The sequence below is a fragment of the Penicillium hispanicum genome (assembly GCF_028827665.1).
Source record: "Penicillium hispanicum strain IBT 35686 chromosome Unknown utg000001l_segment0_segment0, whole genome shotgun sequence".
Lineage (NCBI taxonomy): Eukaryota > Fungi > Ascomycota > Eurotiomycetes > Eurotiales > Aspergillaceae > Penicillium > Penicillium hispanicum.
The window spans coordinates 3,085,157-3,105,880 of NW_026623193.1; the positions used below are offsets into that span (position 1 = coordinate 3,085,157).

Here is a 20,724-nt window from a genome sequence, read left to right on the forward strand (position 1 = left end):
GTTTATACATGCATTGATCGTATCTTTTTTCCATGGCACTTTGCATACCAATCATGTGCGGCTCAAACGCCCAAGCTTAGTCTTGCCGTAAGCACCTCCTCTCTCCTTCCTCAGCTCCAAGGCCCTCCGGTACGGCGCTGCAGTAGGCGGTTGTACCGGATCCAAACTCACATAATCAGGAGGAAGAGCATAGGAAGCATCTGAATCCCAAGCTGAAAGATCGCCACAGGCGATGAATGAAGCAATCCAGCGATTCTCTACTGAGAACTTGTTGGCAAGCTTCTGCGCCGGTGGCTGCTCTGCTGGTGCAGCAGAGGTGTACAGGTGGCGGGCTTCAGTGGAGTGGTTGGGCGCAGGTGGGTTGCTGCTGTTGGTGGTTTCTGCCAGCGATAGTCGGGATAAACCGTTCTCATCGAGCTCGTCCTGAACCTCAACCGCCACGTTGCCATCTTCCGAGATTGGCTTCGGCGCCGCAGCACCGCCGAAGAAGGGGTTCTTCAAGGCTTCCATGCCGACAACACCCTCATTTTCGGCGGGAGGAATGAACCCTTCGCAGACCACAAATGCTTCCAGACTGCTAGCACGGCTACTCCTAGGCTTGGCGACGCTAACGCGCTCGAAAACCGTCCGCAGTTGCGCGTAGAGAAGATCAACGTCTCGGCCACGGAAAATCTTGGCGACAAATTTACCACCAGGACGCAGAACTCCCATGGCAAGATTCAATGCTGCATAAAGCAACTGAGACTGAATGTAGATATCCAGGTCATGTAAACCAGTAACATCCGGCGCTCCGTCAGAGATGACTAGATCGACAGGGTGAGGTTGACGCATTTCCGCAGGACTTTGCGAGGGCGAATCAGATGAAGCTGAGGAGGGATCGTAGGCTTCGGGGTCCAGCGCACGGAGAAGAAGAGGGATGGTGGAGGGGTGCGTGATATCGGCTTTGAGAGTCGTGATGCCTTCAAGTGGCGCCATTGGTTGCAAATCAATCGAGACAATCTTCACGTTCTTTCGAGGCTGCAGTTCTGAGTTTGGATCGCGCTGTCCAACTGTCTCGTCTTCGGCATCATTATTCGCAGTGCGTTCTGCGCCTTCCTGCAAGGCCTGCTTTTCCCGCCGCTTCTTGTCGATCCACGCCCTCCGCCCGAAGCTCTCGCCCTTGATCAAGACTCGACTGAGCACCTGGCTCCAGCTACCAGGTGCGGCGCAAAGGTCCACCACTCTCGTCACATTGTCCGGGTTCTCGTGTTCGAAGAGGTCGAATTGCTCATCGATCTGTATCAATTTGAATGCAGAGCGGGCGCGCCAGTTCTGCTCCTTCGCGAGACGGTAGTAGGCATCACGCTTATCCTTGGAGGATTTTCCCATCGCGGTTAGGAAGTCTGTTGGGGAATAAAGGGGAACCTTTGAGAATTTCGTCGCAGCGGCAATTCCAACGTGGGGAATGAAAAGCGCGATAAGATTTCCCAGGCGGACTGTTTCTGCCGCCTTTTTTTTCTCTGCGCATCTTCTCTCATCTCCATCTTCCAGACGAACTCGCCAACCTAACAATCCCGACCTGGTTTATGAGGAAAAATGGGCCAGAAGAGAGGACGCGACTCCAAAGCCCAGGCGCTGCAGTCGAAGAAGCGCAAGGCCGCCAAGGCCGAAGCAGATTCCGTCGATAATGCTTGGGACGGCATTGTCGGTATCGACGAACTCAACTGGCAGGAGGTTGCACTCCCTGATCGCATGGAAGATGTGGGTGGATTTTTTGGACTGGAAGAGATTGACGGCGTGGACATCGTTCGACCACAGGGCAATGGCCAGGTTCAATTTAAGGTACGTTGACGCTCCCCGGCATCTCAAGTAAACATGGCTCATTCATGCGCGGATTGGAAGCAGGCAAAATCCGGCAAGTCGAAGAATTCTATCTTGAAAGCCCCGTCGGAAAGCGAAGGCGAGAATGGCGAGGAGTGGTCGGGTTTCAGTGACGAGGACTCGAACAAAAAGCCAACTACCCCGAATGGCGCCGCGAAAAAGACGAAGGAAGATAAGAAGTCGAAGAATAAGAAGGGCGCCAGCGATTCCCAGAAGGACGCCAAACCCAAGGAGTCCAAACATAAGGAAAGCAAGCCTCCTCAGGATCCGAATCTCAAGGCTAGCCTTTCGTTTGCGGCTCTCGAAGACGCCGAGGAAGACGATAGCGTGGACGTATCAGCATGGGACCGGCTCGGTCTCTCACCTGAGATCCTCACGGCCCTTTCCAAGAAGAAGTTTGGTGAACCGACACCTGTTCAGAAGGCCTGTATTCCAGCAATTCTCGATGGGCGCGACGTCCTTGGAAAGGCAAAGACGGGTTCTGGCAAGACCCTTGCATTCGGTATTCCGATTCTCGAACATTACCTTGAAAAGAGAGGCAAGAAGGCGGATGACTCTGAGAAGAAGGATAAGTCCCCAATAGCGCTTATTATGTCCCCGACCAGAGAATTGGCACAACAATTGCAGGGACATATTGATGAACTGATTACGAATGCCCCGGACATCGATGCTCGGACAGTATTGCTGACTGGCGGTCTCAATTCCGAAGGGCAGAAAAGAAAACTTGGTCTCTCAGCCCAGAAGCCCAGGGCGATCCCCGACATTTTCATCGGTACACCGGGCCGAGTGTGGGAGTTTTTGAGAACAGAGTCGGGACTGATCCGGAAGATGAGGCAAATCAAATTCCTGGTCATTGACGAAGTAGATATGATGCTCAAGGACGGCCATTTCAAGGAGGTGGAGGACATCCTTGCTGCTTTGGATCGACCGGAGTACACAGATGTCCCCGACACAGATGAAGTAACGGAAGAAAAGGGGGAGCTCGAAACCCGCCAGACTCTTGTCTTTTCAGCCACATTCAATATTGAACTTCAGCAGAAGCTGGCAGGAAAGGGACGTCGGCCTGCAGGAGAAAAAATGGATCAAAAGCAATCCATGGAGTACCTTCGCAAGAAGCTCAATTTCCGGGACGAAAAGCCTAGGCTCATTGATGTGAATCCCAATCAGCAAATGGCCGAGGGAATCAAGGAAGGAATTGTCGAATGTCATGCCATGGAAAAGGTATAGATGGCCCAACGCCGAGTGATACCTCAAGGTGGACGCTGACGGATTAAAACAGGATCTTTATCTTTACTCGCTCCTCCTCTATTATCCCAAACACCGAACTCTTGTGTTCACCAACTCTATCTCTGCCGCCCGCCGCCTCACACAGTTACTGCAGAGCCTCCAGTTACCCGCGCTTGCTCTTCACTCATCCATGGCACAGAAGGCTCGTCTCCGTTCGCTAGAGAGATTCTCTTCGCCTTCCTCAGACCCCAGCTCTATTCTTGTTGCAACTGACGTTGCCGCCCGTGGTCTCGACATCAAGGGCATTGACTGTGTCATTCACTACCATGCCCCTCGAACAGCTGATACCTACGTGCACCGCTCTGGCCGCACCGCTCGTGCCGGTGCCGTGGGCAAGAGTGTGATCATTTGTTCTCCCGATGAAGTTGTCAGCGTGGCCCGCCTAGCTGCCAAGGTGCACGTCCAAAAGTCCAACGCCAATACACCCACAAAGAAGCTTCCTCTGGAGTCTCTTGACATCGATCGCACGGTTGTGTCTCGTTTGCGACCTCGCATAACTCTCGCCAAGCGCATTACCGACTCTACCATTGCCAAGCAGAAGGTGTCTGCGGAAGACAATTGGCTCCGTGCCGCAGCAGACGACCTCGGCGTGGAATATGACAGCGACGAGTTCAATGACGCGAAAGGGAAACAACGTGGTCGCGGCGGTGGCCGTGAGCAACGGGAAAAGCAGGCTAGTAGTATCACCAAGGGAGAAATGGCCGGGCTTCGTGCTGAGCTGAAGAATCTGCTTTCACAGCGGGTAAACACCGGTGTCCAAGAACGATACCTCACGGCTGGCCGGGTTGACATCGAAGCCTTGATCCGCGGAGAAGGGAATGAGGCATTTTTAGGGCACCTTCAACCGCTCACTTTTTAGATCTATTCTGACGGTTATGAAGTCCCGCGCGTCACAGTCTATAGTCGCCGCGCAATGTTAATACCTCCAGCAGTCCAAGTATGAGCCATATAAACAATGCTTAGACCCGAATATCTTATCCATGTGCTACTTCACCGAGGTAATGTGAGCTCTCAGGGGCTAGATTTGCTAGACAAGCAGGGTGCAGATAAGGACGACAGTCGCAGGTGGGCCAGGGGGCAGTTGACTGGCCCACTTCTATACAAGAGCAGGATACACATGCATGGCCCTGTGGATAGGGATCAAAAGCGAGACTGTTGTTGGTGTCCTTAGCACCTAGCACTTGAAGACTATTTCACGCGAGGGAATGGGGCCAATCTGCTATGGCGTCTTCTTTTTACCTAATTTAATACCCAATCATTTCAAGCTTTGATCCTTCGGGCAATTGCATATAAATCCTTCCGTACAAGCGGTGAAGCCTTTGATAAAACCATAGTCGAAGGCACTTTTCGCCCAAAAACTTTTAAAATTCAAATCCCGTGCATGGTCTGAATAATTTTCCTTGCCTGCATCAACTAGCATCAAAGATAGTATGATCTACCCGTCTAGCTGGTTAGTCAAAACAGTCAAAAGTGACTCAGAACACTGAGGGATTCGATTAATGCCCCTCGTTTACAAAGATAGGTACTGCATAAGCAGTCGAGCTCTAGGCTATGAAAATAGTTAGCTTTCTGCGTGGGTTCTTAGCTAGGTTCAAATGTAACGTTTCCGCGGGTTGACGTGCTAACCTTGGAAGCAACGGAATACCCAGTTCCAACGAGGCATTTCTGGCAACCTCCGCTGCTACAAGCTGCTTCCGCAGCGAGCTACGACAAAGGTACGAATACAGCTCATAGGTCAAGACATGTGCCCCAATTTCGGGTAGTGGACCCGGCTGCCATACTACTACCCGTGTTCTTATCACTCCGGGTCTTAGTCTCAGCCTTCTATCGATACTCATGTGATCAGATCAATTGATACCTTGTAGCTTTCAAGAGTGTATAGAAAGCCACACTCTCATCACTAGTATTGTGGGTTGTTTGGATTCCTTGAACTAATCAAAGAATGAGAAGAGCCGCTGTCTTGGCTCGACCGGCATGCCGAGATCTCGAACTCTGCGCGCCGTCGGGTGCGCGCCGAAAATCGGCTCTTTCGCCGCCCCACTGTTTTGTCCTGACAAAAATTGAACGCCTCGATAAGAGGAAGTGTCGTGCTAAGTCGCCGGATGAGACTGATCCTCAAACTTATAAATACCCCGCCTCCGTTGTGGTCTGTTGTATACCAACGCTTCAAACACTGTATACAGTTCCTCGGACTACTTGACACTTTTTTTTCCGGCAGACACTGAGAAGCTCGCGGATTTCCACTTAGCCGCAAGTCAATCCTGCGGTAGCTTGTCAACATTTCAAACGTACGAGCTCCGACCACTTCAGGTGTGCACTATCCTCACCGACCCTCGTCTTGCTCCAGGTTCTACGGCCTGAATCGTCTTCTATCTACCCATCAAGATGTCTGCCTTCGCTCAGACAGCCCGCGGGCTTCTTCGCCCATCAACTGTATCATTCACAGGATCTGTCCTGTCATCCTGGAGACAGATTGCGTGCCTACACCAGCAGGGCCCTTCACGCTCGGCTGTTGTTCACGAGCAAGCTCTCCCGCAAGACCAGTCACCAGCATCTTCCATTCCACACTCCCAGCAGCCAGGATTGGCTGATGAGCGTGCACCTCTCGATGGTCTGGTCTCTCAAATCCCGCTTGTCCAATCCCTCCGCCAGTCGCATCAGGTTTATAGAGAATCGCGGCCCCATCTCTCCATCCCACCTGCGTTGAGACAGCACCATTTCGTAGCTGGTGTTCTCGCAGGAACAGGCAAGCTTGCGATTTCACCCTATCTGTGGACAACTTCCCGGAAGACCGATCCCGAATCGACCAGCCAGGCCCGGGCTAGCAGCCTTGTTTCCATTTTTCACATCGGCCGTGATCTCTGCGGTCACCCTGGATTCGTGCATGGCGGTCTGCTCTCTGTAATGCTTGACGAGGCTTTTGCGCGATGTGTTTCGGCTGCATTACCGAGCGGACTGGGCATGACCGCCAACCTCAATATCGATTTCAGAAAGCCTGCTCTACCAGATCGAATGTATGTGTTGCGTGCTGAGACTGTGAAGATCGAGGGGAGGAAAGTCTGGGTTGAAGGACGATTGATATGTCTTCCCCAGCCAATCCCGGGACTCTCCGACGGGCCAACTGTTATCCCCAATGCAGATCTACTGCAGGAAGATAGCGAAGGTGCAGTTATGGTTGCAGAAGGCAAGGCATTGTTTGTGGAGCCCAAGTTCGCGAGCGTGAGTCCCGTATTACCATTCGATGCCCGAGGAGTATTTCATCCGCTAATTCCTTTCACCAGTCCATGGTCTCTGTTTACCATACCTGACCCTCTCATTGGTGGTCTCTAATCGACCTTTGGTCAAGTTGGCCTTCTCGGTCCTTTATTCGTTCCTTCATTATTATGCGAGAACTATTCCCAACGCACGGTTGTCACTGTCTAGCCGCGGCTTTTTGCGCTTTTCCTCCTTCTGACACTCTGAATACCATGATATATACCATTCAGCCCACACCACCTTTACTCTATATACATCTAATTTCATCATGATGAATTACTACCGGAAAGGATTTCGCATAACTTTATCAAAGAGTTTGTGTAGAGCATTGCATGGTTAGGTCACCTTCAGAGAATGGAAAACTGACAAAGAAACACCTCGTCTTTGTCTTCGCCCTTGGACAAAGTTCGCTAAGTGTATATATTTAGCCTCGAAATGGAGGCTCTCTCAATGCTTGATTCTTTGCTATGTTGTCCTTTGTCAATATCTTCTTTCTTCTTTGTGTTTGTCTAAAGCCCATTATGCTACAAGAAAACATAGTAAACACTTTATAGATAATGGAATGACAATGGTCTTTATACTTCGAAAGATTCTCGGGCTTCGTATAAAAGATTGGACATCAGTCGGCCCTCCAAGTGCGTCAGGCTTTTGCCGATCCTCCATCTATCCGTCACGACTTTGAAAACCATTCCCGGGATCTCGCTTTGCATATCCATGAATTCCAGCTACACCATCCTCCTTCTAGCGCTCATTCGAGTAAGTGGTCCATGAATGCTGTCATCGATGCAATGTGTAGACTTTATTACGAATTGATTACTCGAAAGCTTCATAGGCTTCTCAGGAACTCACCACGGCTTCGCACGGATGTTCCTTACATTTCAGTCCCAAGAAAGGCTCGCGAGATTTTCATCAACAATCTCGAGGCGATGAGCAGCCAGCTGGATCCTTCAAAGCCTGATCGACATCCAGATCTATGTTTAGAGCCAATTTGGGACGTCGTGGGGCCAATGCTGGAGTTTCCTCTTTCGAATGCAACATGGGGACATTTGTCCCGCATCATTCAGGCCAGGGACGAATTCAGGACCGCCAGCTCGTTGGATTTTGCCCGAGAGTTGTTCCAGCGATGGATTGAACTACTCGATGACCCCGGGTTCATCTACCCTGATTTCGAAGCCCTGCTATCCGTGATTGAAGAACCGACACCGGACAACGCCTTGGTTTTTGACGAGGTATATGAGTGCCAAAGACGATTTGTACTGACAGCCACCGCAGTCTTCAATTTGAAGCGACAATGTCTCGATCAAGAGTTGGCCAATGGCGACACTATCTGTGCGATCTGCCATGATGAAGTCCCCTTGGGCACCAAGGTCACCACCACAGCTCCTGTGTGTACTCACTGGTTTCACACTAGGTGTCTGCGGAAGTGGCTGCTACATCTGGAGGGAGATAGCACAACTAGAGATTGTCCAATTTGTAGGCGTGTTGTGGTCGACCCCAAGACCATTTCAGGCCCTCTTCCTGCGTTCTAGATAGCGTATTTACAGGCAACGTGTTGATTTTCCCATGTTATTTCACTCATTACCGTTTTGACTTCATTAGTAGCTCTGCCCCAAAGATGAAAACTATAACATTGTCCATCACGTTCTATCTGATAGCCGTGGTTTATGGCTGATCTAACATAACTGTTCTACGTGTGGGGGGGCAGCTTCACATGTATTGTGACGTAGATTTAATTCTTCTGCATTGGTCCATCTGCTCTACAGTAGATAATAGATGACATGATCACTGTGTATTGGACCGTCCGGACTGACTGGGGGATAAAACTATTCAAACAACTGGACCTTCTAGTCGAGATTAGCAACTACAGGAGTTCACCACTAATAGCACAGAATTTCGATAGGAAGGTGATCCATTGCTATCTAACATCAGTATCATAGAAGGAATCCCGCCTTGACGCCCATCAGCCCGTATGGCGTGAAGAAAAAAGAAATAAAGAAAGAATCAGCCCGGCCGAAAACGTGGAAAATAGAGGGATCGCGCAAATCAGCAAGTCACTCGTCATCGCATCATTAGAAACGCCCCGTCCCTGATCAAAGGGACAGGACAAAAAAATGTTGCCCCAGCACTGCCGGCGGCACCAGTCGTCGGTGGGCACAGAAGACTGAGAGAGTGGGAGGTGGGAGATGGGAGTAGAGGGTCTCCATCTAGGACAGGTGAAACGCCCCTTGTCCTTCCTTGATGGCGACTGACAGCCGCTCCTTGAGGAAGTTGAGGCTGCTGTAGTCAGGTAGCTTCAGGTAGTTCACGCAGGTCATGACACTGGGCAGGTAGTCATCTGGGGTGTACGGAGGCTCAGCCGGGCGGCACACGACCGTGAAAATAGGGGTAAGGCTTTTGAAACCTGCAGGAATCGATGTTAGCTTGGGACAGCCATGTCATGGGACGTGACGAAGGAAGTTCTTACCTCCAATGGGAAGTTTCGGGCTACCGGTGACAAACTGAAGGAAATCGCGGCGTTGCTGTCTGTCCATTTCGCTCATGGTCTGGAGCAGGTTGCGAACGCTCTTGCTATCCATATTGAATCCGTGGTCGGCCTTGATGGAGTCCATGAGAGTCTCGATTGACCAGTCTTCCTCGGCTTGTCCGAAAAGCATAGCAAGCTCATTGGGAGTGAAAGCCCGGAGAGCAGAGTAGGGGAACACTTGAGAGAATCCAGTTCGGAAGGCGTCGACTTGACGACGAACGCCGCTACCCAGAGTCATGTCAATAACACGATCAATATATTGATCAACGTTATGAATGGTCAAAGGGACTTCGGCGCCGCCCGGGATCAGGCTGATCTCCGGATAGCCAACCAATGTGAAATCTAAGCCGAGATCCTCAACTTGAAGGCCATCCAAGTTAATTCTCTCGATATCCTGTGCCTTCTGCTCTGTGGAGAGAGATTTGTCGTTCTCGACATCATTCCTAGCTCGGACAAAACGCTTCAGCAAGATCAGGGATTTGGCCAAGTCTTCATCCACGGCCTTGACGGTACCCAGTGATGGGGCCACGGATGAGAGGGTGTCAGCGATCCGGAAAAAGGCCGGGTTGAAAGAGATGTCGATAATCCTTGAATCAAGCATAGAGCGTGCAACGAATCTTCCGAGGACCTTGAAAATATTCAGCTGTTTTTTGCCTGTATCCGAAGACGCCTGTTCATCGCTCATCGGCGCCGGAAAGAGGCCGCGTTTTCCGAAAGCATAATCTGAAGACGAGATACCATCTGTTTCTCTCCAAATCTTAAGCTTTTTCTTGGAGAACTCCTTCGAGACAGAGGAGTAGAACTCCAGCGTGGGACCGAGGCCAGTTCCAACTTCTTCAAAGTATTCGACTTCAAGGACGCTGGGAGATGAACCGTAGAGTTCCATAACTTTCATGGCAGATTCCAGGATACGGGCCCGAGAAATTCGTACCTTCTGTCGCTGAAGTCGGCCGAGGAAAGGTCGGTCATCACGGCGCAGATCACGTCGACTGTCTTCATTGCTTTGGGAATTATGCCACCGCATCATCGCACGAGAGTAGCCGAACGCAGTTGACTGTAGGAACAGATGTCTGGTCTCAAATGGGAACAGGAAAGAGAACAGCCGAGCCAAGTCCTCGCTCCAGCTGGGAAGACAGCTGCTTGCGACAATGAGAGGCTCCTCCAGTTGTCGGTTCACCTTCGCAGTGAGCTTTGTGTTGATGAACTGGGCCAAGGGTTCTGGGGTGATTTTGACGAGATCACCAGTCTCGGTGACAATGTCGCCAATTGTTGCATTCATCTCGTGCAAGACACGAAGCAGGCGAAGGATAGATGCGGTCGTTGAGTCCTTGCTGAGAGAAGAAGGCATCTCAAGGCTGTCTCCTGGGGATACGATCTCTTGTCCGCTAGCGGCAAGAGTAGATGGCTCTGGTGGTGGTGGACCTGGGACACGTCGGAATGTGACGGTGTGGATGGCAGACCAGACATTTTTGGCCTTTGCCTCGTCTATATGTTCCCGGTTGTGATGAACAGCACGGTAGATGGTAGTGTCGCTTGAAATAGGTTTACCATCCACACAGAACTCAATGTGCCAGTCCTGTGGTGTTGACGCCATCGCAGCTGCATATGATGAGAATGGGCGTCCAGCGGTAGCCAAAGTATTGTTGCGAATTGCATTGGAGGTGGTGCTAGGAGCCGAAGACGATGGCTTGGATGTCGGAGTGGACTGGGAGGGCGTTCCAACCCGGGTACCATCCTCCTTTGTCGCGGTGACCTTGCCCGTGGATCCCACTTCCATATTGACCGCAGTGGGGTCATGGACATTATCATCTTCGAGTTCGTCTTCGAGATCATCAACGATGGCGTTGAGTTCCTCATCCTCCCCGTCGTCAACTTCGTCTTCCTCGTCCTCGCTCAATTGTCTCTCATCGGCACACTCTAAGGGCTCTTCGTCACGCCCATTGCCTTCTTGAATTTGCATACGACGGTGACGACGATTTCCGGCAGAAAGGCGATCGTGATCCTCGTCGGGCGATTCGTTTGCATTGCCACGCGTTTCTTCGGTTCGATCTGGTAGGTTTACACCAGATGGGGGTGTTCCGGAAGTGAGCTGGTCGCGCATACGAGCGGCCTGTGCAATTTGAGAGAGAATGGTGTCTCGAGCTCGAGACTGACGAGGACGGTCAGACATAGCGATCCGAGGCTGCAAGAAATCATCAAGGGCCTTGAACGTAGCAATGGCATGGATTGAAACCATGATATTTCTGTAAGAGCGAGGAATCTCGGACCCATCTTCTGCCACGAGTTTGAGACGGAGCTGCTTTGCAAGCATGTAGGTAGCATTGCTGCGGGTATTCTCCAGCGAGTTGTGACTAACAGTGAGAACTTCGAAATGCTCAGTCCTACTAAGCAAGTCTTGGAGCTTCTGTATCAAAACGCTGAAGGGAGTCGTAGCAGTGCTCTGGCTTTGAGCTTTCTCCGAGATTTTGGTGCCCATGAATGCCTGCAGGAAAGCTGATCGGGCGTTGCGAATGGATGGGGCTTTGAAGTCACCAAGAACGTCGAGTAGCACTTGTATAATACCCGAGTTGAGGAGCTCCGAGCTAGTAATACTCTCCAATGCATCCCCCCGAAAGTATGATGCTAGACTTTGGAAAAGAGTGAGGCCATTACTGTCACCACTTGTGGAGTAATAAGATCGGATCTTGGATGCCAAGGACTGCAGTTCCGTCAAGATCTTGAGCGACTCGATGCGCACAGCTTCGCCATGACGAGATTTATAGATTTTGAGGAACCCCTGGGCATCGTTGATGACCTGCTTATGGAGAGCGTCGTCCATTTTTGCCAGTGACAGCCGGCCGGAGGTGGAGGAGCTCTCCGAGTCCGAGACGTCGTCATTGTCGTCGTCGAGATCATCATCCTGATCATCCAAGTCATCGCCTTCGTCATCATCGACATCTTCATCTTTTTTGCTGTGGCCGCTGCTTGCTTCATTGGACTCCGCAATGACATTACGGGATGGTTCAGCAGAGTGCTTTTTATCGCCCGTCTCGCGACTGTCTTCGTGGGAGAGAGATGTCTCTGCTAATTTGGCTATTTCAGAAATCACGCCTTCGCGGTGAAACTGGTGCTGATATACGTGCTCGAGGCGTTGGAAGAGTAGTTCCGAACACCGGAGAGCCAGGGATACCAGGGACGAGTGATCCTTCTGTGATAGAATGGAAGCCAAGAAGGAGGCATACGGGACTGTTCGCAAAGCATCCTCAATCACACTCGGCTCCAAGATGTGGAGCATCTTCAACTGAGCAATTAAGACCTTTTGGCGGACATGAAGATTCACTGTGCTGGAATAGGCGTCGGTCAAGGTTGGGAATAGAATCGTCGCGAATCTCTTGAGCTCCGGTTTACAATTCTCCAGCAAGTCCCGTCTCTCTTCGGGGCCCTCCTTTGTCTTACCAGATTTGAGACCGTTTAACATCATGCTATCAAAGTAGCTGACCAGGGCGTCTTTCTGGGCCGCCTCGCGATGGGGAACACCCGGGAGCAATTCACAAATGACGTTGAGCGTCTCAAATATTTGCTCTCGAGGGTGGTGAATCAGCGCTTGCATGACCAGAACACTATCCATCTTCACAGCCGTACTGTCGACATCCTGGGGCGGAGAGATCCCAGTCAGGATCTGGTACAGGGTATCAACGACATCCATCCTGAGAAGCTCAATTGACAAGCGGGGGCTGGATTTGCAAGTGATTGCCAGCACCCGAAGAAATTGGGTATGAATGTGAGGGCCAATCAGGTTCGTCGTGCCGGGCAGTAGAAGCCGAAGAACCGCCTTAAGCATTTCGGCTTCAAGCAGCTCTTCCAGGTTTTGAGGCCGATGTTTGAAGCTTTCAACAATGCGCGATACGCAGAGGCATCCCTGCTCAACAACCTTGGGATCATTGCTAGATAGCACATTCAGCAAGGTTGGCATTACATCGCGCACCACCGGGAATGAGTCTGACGGAAGATTGCGGCAACAGTTGGCCGCGGTGGTTACGGCCGTGCGTTGGGTGCTGGTCGGGAAGAAGTCAAGGTATGTCAAGCATGCCGTCAGCCCTCCTTCTCGTACGATCGATGCAGGAAAGTCGACTGAGATCTTAGCTAGGGTCTATATTTCTTATGTTAATGTCTGCGCTCAAAAGGCCCGAAATGTCCAGCAGGAGGGGCCTTACACTGAGAGCCTGCTCGGCAAGATCGATGAACTGAATGTCCAAGAGCTTCTGGCATAGGATGGGAACAGCACCGCCGTAAACCACATTAGCTACCGAGCCCCGGAGAGCCTCCATCAAGTTCGCCAAGCAGCGACAGGCCAGCAGCATGATTTCGGGGTTCTCTTCACCAAAGTGGTTGGGCTGCATCAGAGCGACCAGTTCCTTGACGTATGGGTCGGGGGAGAATTGGCCTGACAGATTGTCTTCGTTCGAAACGAGCAAGAGATCCGACAGCTCCTGCAGAGCAATCAATTGCAGTGAAGGGTCATCCTTTGCCCTCAAATTACAAAGAATGTCTCGAAGCCGCGAGGACATGCCCGTCATCATACCACTCAATGCACGAAGCGTACTTTGCAGCCCCATAGGACCTCGGCCTCCGAAAAGGCTACTGTGGAACGGGTCCAAATCCTCGTCATCGAAAGCTGAAGGATTGGTGCCATCATTGCTGTCGCCCGTTACAGATTCCTCTCCGTCTTCCTTGTGCTCTGGCTCCTCTGCGTCCTCCTCCGCGTCTCGCATCATCACGTCAGGCTTGGTGGCACGCTTTTTCTGTCGTCGGGGAGGCGGGGATTGTGTCGCTGCGAGTCGATCTGGAAGAGAAAGGGTTGGTTAGGACAATTCATTGGCCAGCTAGCAATGGGTTGCGGGCATTCTGGGGTGGTCTTACCATTTCGGCTGGATCTCCGCCTTGTTGGTGGTGGAGAAGTTGCTGACTTCGAGTCCTCGGAGGGTCGAGAGGAAGGTCTGTAGTAGCATGGAGAAACTGAATTCAGCAGCCATCCGGCATCCTTGATTCCCGGAGAGAAACTCACCCCGGTTGTGACATGACTGGACGACTGCGGACGCCTCGTCGGGGAGCAGCGGCAGCAGGACCAGCGGAGGGCACGTTATGGGGTGCTGCAGTTCGCTGTCGCTTTGATCTTCGGGGAGGCGACGGGGCCTGGGGTTGGCTCGGGGTGTCCGAATGTCGATCCCGGCGGGCAGAGGCCTTGCGTTTCCGGGGAGCCGAACCAGCGGCGGGATTCGAAGGCGCACCGGACTCAGCGGATGGAGAAGGATCTGTGGCAGTTCTCGCAGTGGAGCGAGTGATTCTGGACGACATGAGAAACTGATTTTCTGGATCGACTGGGTGTGTGGGGGGGGGTGCGATGACAAGGACATGAGAAATGATTGGCAGAGGCGTCAGAGCGATAAGGAAACGGTGTAATGAAGGAAAGGTGACGCTTGGGGAGGATGGTAGCGTGGATGGAATTCCCCGCAATGCGGCAACGAGGCCGGCGGATGAGATAGGTATACAGAATGACAGCGAGGGCAGGTGAGGGCCATCCACCAGCTTCTCTCGCCGGTGGGAGCCTCGTCGGGGGTACTGGAAAGGCACGGACTGGGGCACCAGCGGACGAGCTGTGGCGTGTCACGAAGGAAACGGGAAACTACCTCGGAGCAGAAGAGGTGGCAGCAGCTCCTGCGGGGGCGACGGAATAATCCTCGAGAGGGTCCTGGCGGTTGGCGGAGGGTCTTGGCCTGGCCATAAGTTACCGGGTCCGGGGATGTCGATTAGGTAGACGTCAACACCGTTTCAACCCGCCATCCGCACACCTGAGGGCCGAGAGCGGGTGGATCGGGGATCAGGCGAGGATGAGGTTCGGGCGGCAAAGCTGGGAGGCGTCGAGGCTTATACGAACGGGCACGGCGGGCACGGGGAAACGAAGGGCAAAAAAATCAAGGCAGAATAGAAGATGCTGGGAGATGTTGGAAGTTGACGGGGGGGGGTGGATGGTGGTGATGGTGGTGGTGGGTGGGGGGGGAGAGAAGAGGAGGAATTGACGTGGTGGTTTGTGACGCCTTCGGAGAGCGCGAGGCAGCGGAAGTGCAACAGTCGTGATGATATAAGACACGCCCCTACCGACGAGGTACCCTGGGACTCCTGGGCAGACTCATCACTTTCCTCGTCCTAGGCCTGTGAGCACCATTGCATCCACAATACACCCTAACTGGTCCGTCACTCGCAGATTTCCATCTCGCCCGGTCGGAGTCTGCGGTTGGGCACGGATCCAAGCCTGAGGGTGGCGATATGGGAAGGGGGATACGAAATGGAGAGTATGTGAACTATAGAAGATGGTGCGACTGTAGTACTGTTGAAGTTCGATCTCCGTTACGCCGGAGCCGATATATATATATATATAATTACCTAGGGTAACTACCTATTTCACGGCGACTATCGTACCCAGTGATCATGGGAGGGCAGGTTGATCTCCAGAAGTATATATGGAAGATGTATATGGACTCCGTGTCGCGGTCATTCTCGACTGTTCTGTTCGTGGCTTAATCGCTCCCGCCAGTGCCGGACCAGAACGATATCTATATGTCTAGGTATGATAAAAGGCTCATACGCCCACGGAGGAGACCACCACGGCTGCGATGAGAAGGATCGCACGTCTTCGCCATCTCCGGGTGGAGGGGTCACCAACCGGAGCGACGCCGACGCACTCGATTGACTCACCGAGGCTCTTCGTCGTCTATTAATCATTCCCTTGTTCTGAGCTTCTCCTAATCATCGCCGGCGTGATCGCTTTGCCTTGCCTCATCCTCTGCTCTTCCACGGGCGCATTCTCTTCCGCCTCCCGTTTGCCTCCGTGCGGTTACAGCCTTTCCCAAGGGTGAATCTGAAGGTTCAAAACCTTTTCACCTTCTCCCCTCTCCCCACTTCCCCGTCTTCCATTGCCCCGAAATACACCCCTCATCTTTCCCATCCTGAAAACACTCTTCCTCCTCCTCCCCAGTCGCCCTTGTCTTCTACAGCGATGGCGACAGAAATGGTTGGAGGTCAGAGTGACGATGTGCACCAACCTCCCGCCCACATTCCTCCCGCTCCAATGGAGGATTACGTCTTCCCGGAACTGCGCCTGAAGCGCAAGATGAACGACCCGGAAAGAACGCCGCTACTCCTGGTCGCATGTGGATCCTTCTCCCCCATTACCTACCTGCATCTGCGCATGTTCGAGATGGCTGCCGATTACGTCAAATTCAGTACCGAGTTTGAACTGCTCGGCGGTTATCTGTCGCCCGTGTCGGATGCCTACCGCAAGGCCGGTCTCGCCAGCGCGGAACACCGGTAAGACTACGCCCCCCCGGGAGAAATCGTACGTTCCAGTCTGCTAATACGACCGTTGACTAGTGTGGCCATGTGTCAGTTGGCAGTCGATCAGACCTCAAATTGGTTGATGGTGGATACATGGGAGCCGATGCAGAAGGAATATCAACCGACTGCCGTCGTGCTGGACCACTTTGACCATGAGATCAACGTCGTGCGTGGGGGCGTGGATGCCGGCAATGGAATCAGGAAGCCCGTTCGCATCGCACTGTTGGCCGGCGCCGATCTGATTCACACCATGTCGACTCCGGGTGTCTGGAGTGAGAAGGATTTGGATCACATCTTGGGCAAATACGGCGTATGTCGGAATGCTTTCTTTCTTCTCGGGAGGTCTCTCATGTGTACTTGCTAATGCCTGTTCAGTCATTCATCGTGGAACGAAGTGGTACCGACATTGACGAGGCCCTGGCAAGCTTGCAGCCTTGGAAGGACAATATCCACGTCATCCAGCAGCTCATCCAGAACGACGTCAGCAGTACCAAGATTCGGCTGTTCCTGCGGCGCGAGATGAGTGTGCGCTACCTTATCCCGGTTCCTGTCATCCACTATATCGAGCAGCACCATCTCTACGAAGATGACGGGACTTCGAACGAAAAGGGCAAGGAAAGGCAAGACGCCAGCCGATCAGGATGATGTGACTCGGGTGAGTGGGTAAACGCCACGCCGCTGTCACGAAACAACACGACGACTCTACGATACCCCTTCCCGTCCTTGTCCAATTTGTGGGACTTTTGACTGCATCCCCAGGACCTGGTTCCTGAGAATGTACCGACTCTTCAGTTGGAGCGCACCATGGGTGTGCTCTCGGCCAAGGTGCTGTACGAGAACGAGACGAATTATGATTTCTGGCGTTTGGGAGTCCCCTCAATTGGGCTGGATGTCTGTTTGTTTTTCTTTGAAATTTGCTCTCTCTGATCGAGGTCAGGCATTGATGTCCAGAGTTACCACCGGCGCGATTCTCGTCTCTGTACGGACAAGCCCGGCGACCGGGAGCGGAGTGTAAATCGTGCTTCCTTTTAGCGCTTCTCGATAGACTAGCTGTACATACGAGGGCTGCATAGACCTCTTAGACTTGCAATCGCAGACGCACGGGAGTCACCACAGAAATAGTACCAAGGACATTGATAGTAATGCATCGCCAACCCCGGAGTCGGGTTGACTCGATGCGGCACAGATCAACCTGCCCCATTCATGCACCATCAGCGCATTCGATGACACCATCGTCGGGGCCTGCAGCGGCCAGGACAGAGGCCATGCAGTATGTATGGGTGTGCGTAGATGCTCCAGGATTCGTGAGCTCCATTAGAAATGCAAAGTGTCATCTCCGATGCAGCTAACTCCGAGCAAGACATCGGATTCCAAGGCAGCGCCGGAGCGATCGGCTGATCGTTGGCTGTTATCTTCCGTTATCGAACTGATTCGATCCGACTCCCCACATTTTCCCGGCCTATCCTCCCCCCCAGGCGTCTCCTGGGAGGGCTTTAAACCATTCCTCGCCGTCGCAATGGCGTACGAGTCCATTGATCCTTTCTTCTCACCGGCCGCGTCTGCCATGTCTGCCATGTCTGCCATGTCTCCCGCAGACCACACCCATCAGTCACCGGCGTGGCCGCTCACCCCTCCAGAAGGATTGGATCCCCCTACGGCCATGAAGGATGTCTCGGTAGTGACGGCCATCCATGTCATGTCCACCGAGCGCGCCGCGCTCGCGCATCTCGAGCACCTCTATCAGACCGATGCGCGAGCACAGCAAGATCTCACACGAGCGGTGGATCAAATTGCGCGCAGTGTGCGCGACGCCGGCAAGCTGGTGGTCTGCGGGGTGGGGAAGAGTGGGAAGATTGGACGCAAGATCGAGGCGACGATGAACAGTCTCGGGATATACAGCGCATTCCTGCACCCGACGGAAGCTTTGCATGGGGATCTGGGACTGGTCCGGCCGGTAAGCCACCTGCATCCGCTGCAGGGGCCAGCAGCAGAAGTGTCGAATGGCCTTACTGACTTGAGTTTCGCAGAATGATACGGTGCTGCTGATCTCCTTCTCCGGTCGGTCTCCAGAGCTACTTACACTTCTACCGCATATTCCCGTGTCCGTTCCCATCATCGCTTTAACCTCACATACACAACCGTCCGCATGTCCACTGTTATCTTTGCATGGCCCCTCAGGCATGGGCATTCTTCTTCCGGCTCCGATCCACGAAGATGAAGAAGCATCACTCGGTGTCAGCGCACCAACCTCCTCTACAACGGTAGCTCTATGCTTGGGAGATGCTCTAGCTATTGCCGTGGCGCGGAAGTTGCACACGGCCCAAGGGCGAGGCCCAGCAGATGTCTTCCGAAGTTATCACCCGGGAGGCGCCATTGGAGCGGCGACTGCAGCAGGTATAACACCTCTGACCACACCATCTAGCGGCATCTCGACGACCACCTTTGACTCTCCGTCTTCATCCATCTCTATGCAATGGGAGGAGCTTGCAAATACCCCGGCTATCCCGCCCTTTTCACTACAATCACCACCCGAACAGTGCCAGCTTCCTCTGGACATGCTTGTCCCGCTTGATCAAATTCCCACTGCTTCGACATCTCTGTCCTCCCCTCACCAAGTCCGATTGGTCGACATCCTCCTGACCGCCATCCAGCATCCCAATGCAAAATCATGGGTGTTCCTGTCTTCATCCGAGATAATCCCACCCCGGCGACTCCGCACTTTTCTCTCACGCCACGCCGATGTTGAAATGCGCGTCTCCGATGCAGTCACAAAAGACTCTGGCCGTCCCTTGGCCGTGGCCCGCGCCAATTGGTGCCTGGTACCCGACACAACTCCGCTCGCCCAATTGCGGCATGTCGTCTCCATGTCCCGATCTGGATCAGAGCCCATATCCGTCATTGCACTTGTGAAGGACACTGCCCAGCCAGCCAGTTGCATTGGGGTGATAGAAGCGGAGGATCTGTGGGGTGGTTGAGATCCCCAACACACACCCGTTTCGTCTTTTTCTCGTACATATCTCTTGGGCTGCACAGCACATTTGCATGGAAGTAAATGGCCGACGACGTCACGCCTGTTCTTTTCTTCTTTTACCTTGTATAGAATCTGCTTTCAGATGATTTGCATTGATAAGCGCCCGTTCAAGCGATGGGGCCCCGCATTCGCAGCTGCAAAATGAACCATTCATGATAATACAAATACGACGCAAAATGTTTATAATATACACCGCCCAGCTCTAGTCTATTTCAATGGGCACAAGGGTCTAGATCCCCTCATCAACTCCAATTCCCAAGCGCGAGAGAAGTCTAAGCCTTCGCAACCGGCTTGATGCCCTTGTGGATGGCCGCAATGCCCCCGGTCAGATTCTCATACCCGACGCCCGGAATCATAAACCCAGCCTTCTGGATCATTCCCCGAAACTCGTCTTGGCTGGGGAAGCGCTCAATGCTCTCGACGAGGTACTGATAGCTATGGCGGTCGCCCGCAACCAGCTGACCAATCAGCGGGATAGCGCTGAAATTCCAGCGCTTGTAGACGGCATCGAAGACGGGGTTATCGACCTTGCTGAACTCCATGCACGCGAACACACCGCCAGGCTTGAGCACGCGGAAGGCCTCGTTCAGCGCCGCCTGCTTGTCGGTGAAGTTGCGGATGCCAAACACCACGGTGTACAGGTCGACGGACTGGTCCGGGATATGCGGCATGTGCTCGGCGTTGGCCTCGACGAAGGACAGGCGGTTGGTGTTGTAGTAGGGGGTCTGAGTGGAGCGCTTGCGGCCCTCAGCCAGCATGTCGGCGTTGATGTCGCTGATAGTCACGCGGGTCTCGAGGTCGTGGTTGATGTTGGTGGCGTGGTCGAGCATGCGGAATGCGATGTCGCCGGTCCCGCCGGCGATGTCTAGGATGTTCCAGCCCTTCTGGCGGTCGTCGTTGATGCGCACGGAGAGCGGCGAGCCGGGGTTCAGCGAGCGCACAAAGTGATCTTTCCACAGCCGGTGGATGCCCAGGGACATCAGGTCGTTCATGGTGTCGTACGAGGAAGCCACGGAGCTGAAGACGGCGCCGACTGCGAGGGGGAAGATGGAATAGTTAGCTCGGCGCGCCCAATCCACCATGGATCCTGTCGGTGCTCTCGGGGAGCATCATACCTCGCGACTCCTTCTCCGACTCGGGCACATTGGTGAACCCGAAATGTGTCATGCGGTCATGGTCGGCTTTGGTCTGCTCCTGGGCGCGGCGGGTGCAGGAGAAGCAGCGGTACGGAGTAGCCGGCTGGAAGGCACGGCGCTTCGCACTGTAGTGCAGTGCCCGCCAGGCGGAGCGTGTCGAGATGGTGGACATTGGGAGCGATGGGGTTTGCAAGCAATTGAGAGCAGCGGTCAACTTTTCCGCGTCGCCAATTCCGAGCCGCCCTTTTTGGGCCATAGCC

At 53.2% G+C, this 20,724-nt stretch overlaps 8 protein-coding genes across 8 annotated transcripts; 5 read left to right on the plus strand and 3 right to left on the minus strand.

Moving 5' to 3' along the window:
• Window positions 1–51: 51 nt before the first annotated feature.
• On the minus strand, window positions 52–1,368 carry N7459_001194 (tRNA methyltransferase TRM7; the record flags this gene model as incomplete). The annotated part of the gene is made up of 1 exon (XM_056940379.1): window positions 52–1,368. One exon carries the CDS (start codon window positions 1,366–1,368, stop codon window positions 52–54), a length of 1,317 nt encoding a protein of 438 aa, XP_056804659.1.
• A 207-nt stretch (window positions 1,369–1,575) lies between these two features.
• mak5 (ATP-dependent RNA helicase MAK5) lies at window positions 1,576–4,006 on the plus strand (the record flags this gene model as incomplete). Its single annotated transcript, XM_056940380.1, has 3 exons — window positions 1,576–1,821; window positions 1,885–3,081; window positions 3,140–4,006. The coding sequence occupies 3 exons, from the start codon at window positions 1,576–1,578 to the stop codon at window positions 4,004–4,006; spliced, it is 2,310 nt and encodes a 769-aa protein (XP_056804660.1).
• A 1,526-nt stretch (window positions 4,007–5,532) lies between these two features.
• On the plus strand, window positions 5,533–6,455 carry N7459_001196 (PaaI family thioesterase; the record flags this gene model as incomplete). The annotated part of the gene is made up of 2 exons (XM_056940381.1): window positions 5,533–6,366; window positions 6,429–6,455. 2 exons carry the CDS (start codon window positions 5,533–5,535, stop codon window positions 6,453–6,455), a joined length of 861 nt encoding a protein of 286 aa, XP_056804661.1.
• Window positions 6,456–7,328: 873 nt separating this feature from the next.
• Window positions 7,329–7,852, plus strand: N7459_001197 (uncharacterized protein; the record flags this gene model as incomplete). Its single annotated transcript, XM_056940382.1, has 2 exons — window positions 7,329–7,787; window positions 7,814–7,852. 2 exons carry the CDS (start codon window positions 7,329–7,331, stop codon window positions 7,850–7,852), a joined length of 498 nt encoding a protein of 165 aa, XP_056804662.1.
• A 754-nt stretch (window positions 7,853–8,606) lies between these two features.
• On the minus strand, window positions 8,607–14,687 carry N7459_001198 (HECT-type E3 ubiquitin transferase UFD4; the record flags this gene model as incomplete). The annotated part of the gene is made up of 6 exons (XM_056940383.1): window positions 8,607–8,803; window positions 8,867–13,055; window positions 13,120–13,748; window positions 13,826–13,902; window positions 13,971–14,381; window positions 14,593–14,687. The coding sequence occupies 6 exons, from the start codon at window positions 14,685–14,687 to the stop codon at window positions 8,607–8,609; spliced, it is 5,598 nt and encodes a 1,865-aa protein (XP_056804663.1).
• Window positions 14,688–15,959: 1,272 nt separating this feature from the next.
• Window positions 15,960–16,942, plus strand: N7459_001199 (nicotinamide/nicotinic acid mononucleotide adenylyltransferase; the record flags this gene model as incomplete). Its single annotated transcript, XM_056940384.1, has 3 exons — window positions 15,960–16,270; window positions 16,334–16,607; window positions 16,673–16,942. The coding sequence occupies 3 exons, from the start codon at window positions 15,960–15,962 to the stop codon at window positions 16,940–16,942; spliced, it is 855 nt and encodes a 284-aa protein (XP_056804664.1).
• A 694-nt stretch (window positions 16,943–17,636) lies between these two features.
• On the plus strand, window positions 17,637–19,272 carry N7459_001200 (Sugar isomerase (SIS); the record flags this gene model as incomplete). Its single annotated transcript, XM_056940385.1, has 2 exons — window positions 17,637–18,251; window positions 18,325–19,272. 2 exons carry the CDS (start codon window positions 17,637–17,639, stop codon window positions 19,270–19,272), a joined length of 1,563 nt encoding a protein of 520 aa, XP_056804665.1.
• Window positions 19,273–19,600: 328 nt separating this feature from the next.
• Window positions 19,601–20,720, minus strand: N7459_001201 (class I SAM-dependent methyltransferase; the record flags this gene model as incomplete). Its single annotated transcript, XM_056940386.1, has 2 exons — window positions 19,601–20,361; window positions 20,444–20,720. 2 exons carry the CDS (start codon window positions 20,718–20,720, stop codon window positions 19,601–19,603), a joined length of 1,038 nt encoding a protein of 345 aa, XP_056804666.1.
• Between the last annotated feature and the right edge of the window lie 4 nt (window positions 20,721–20,724).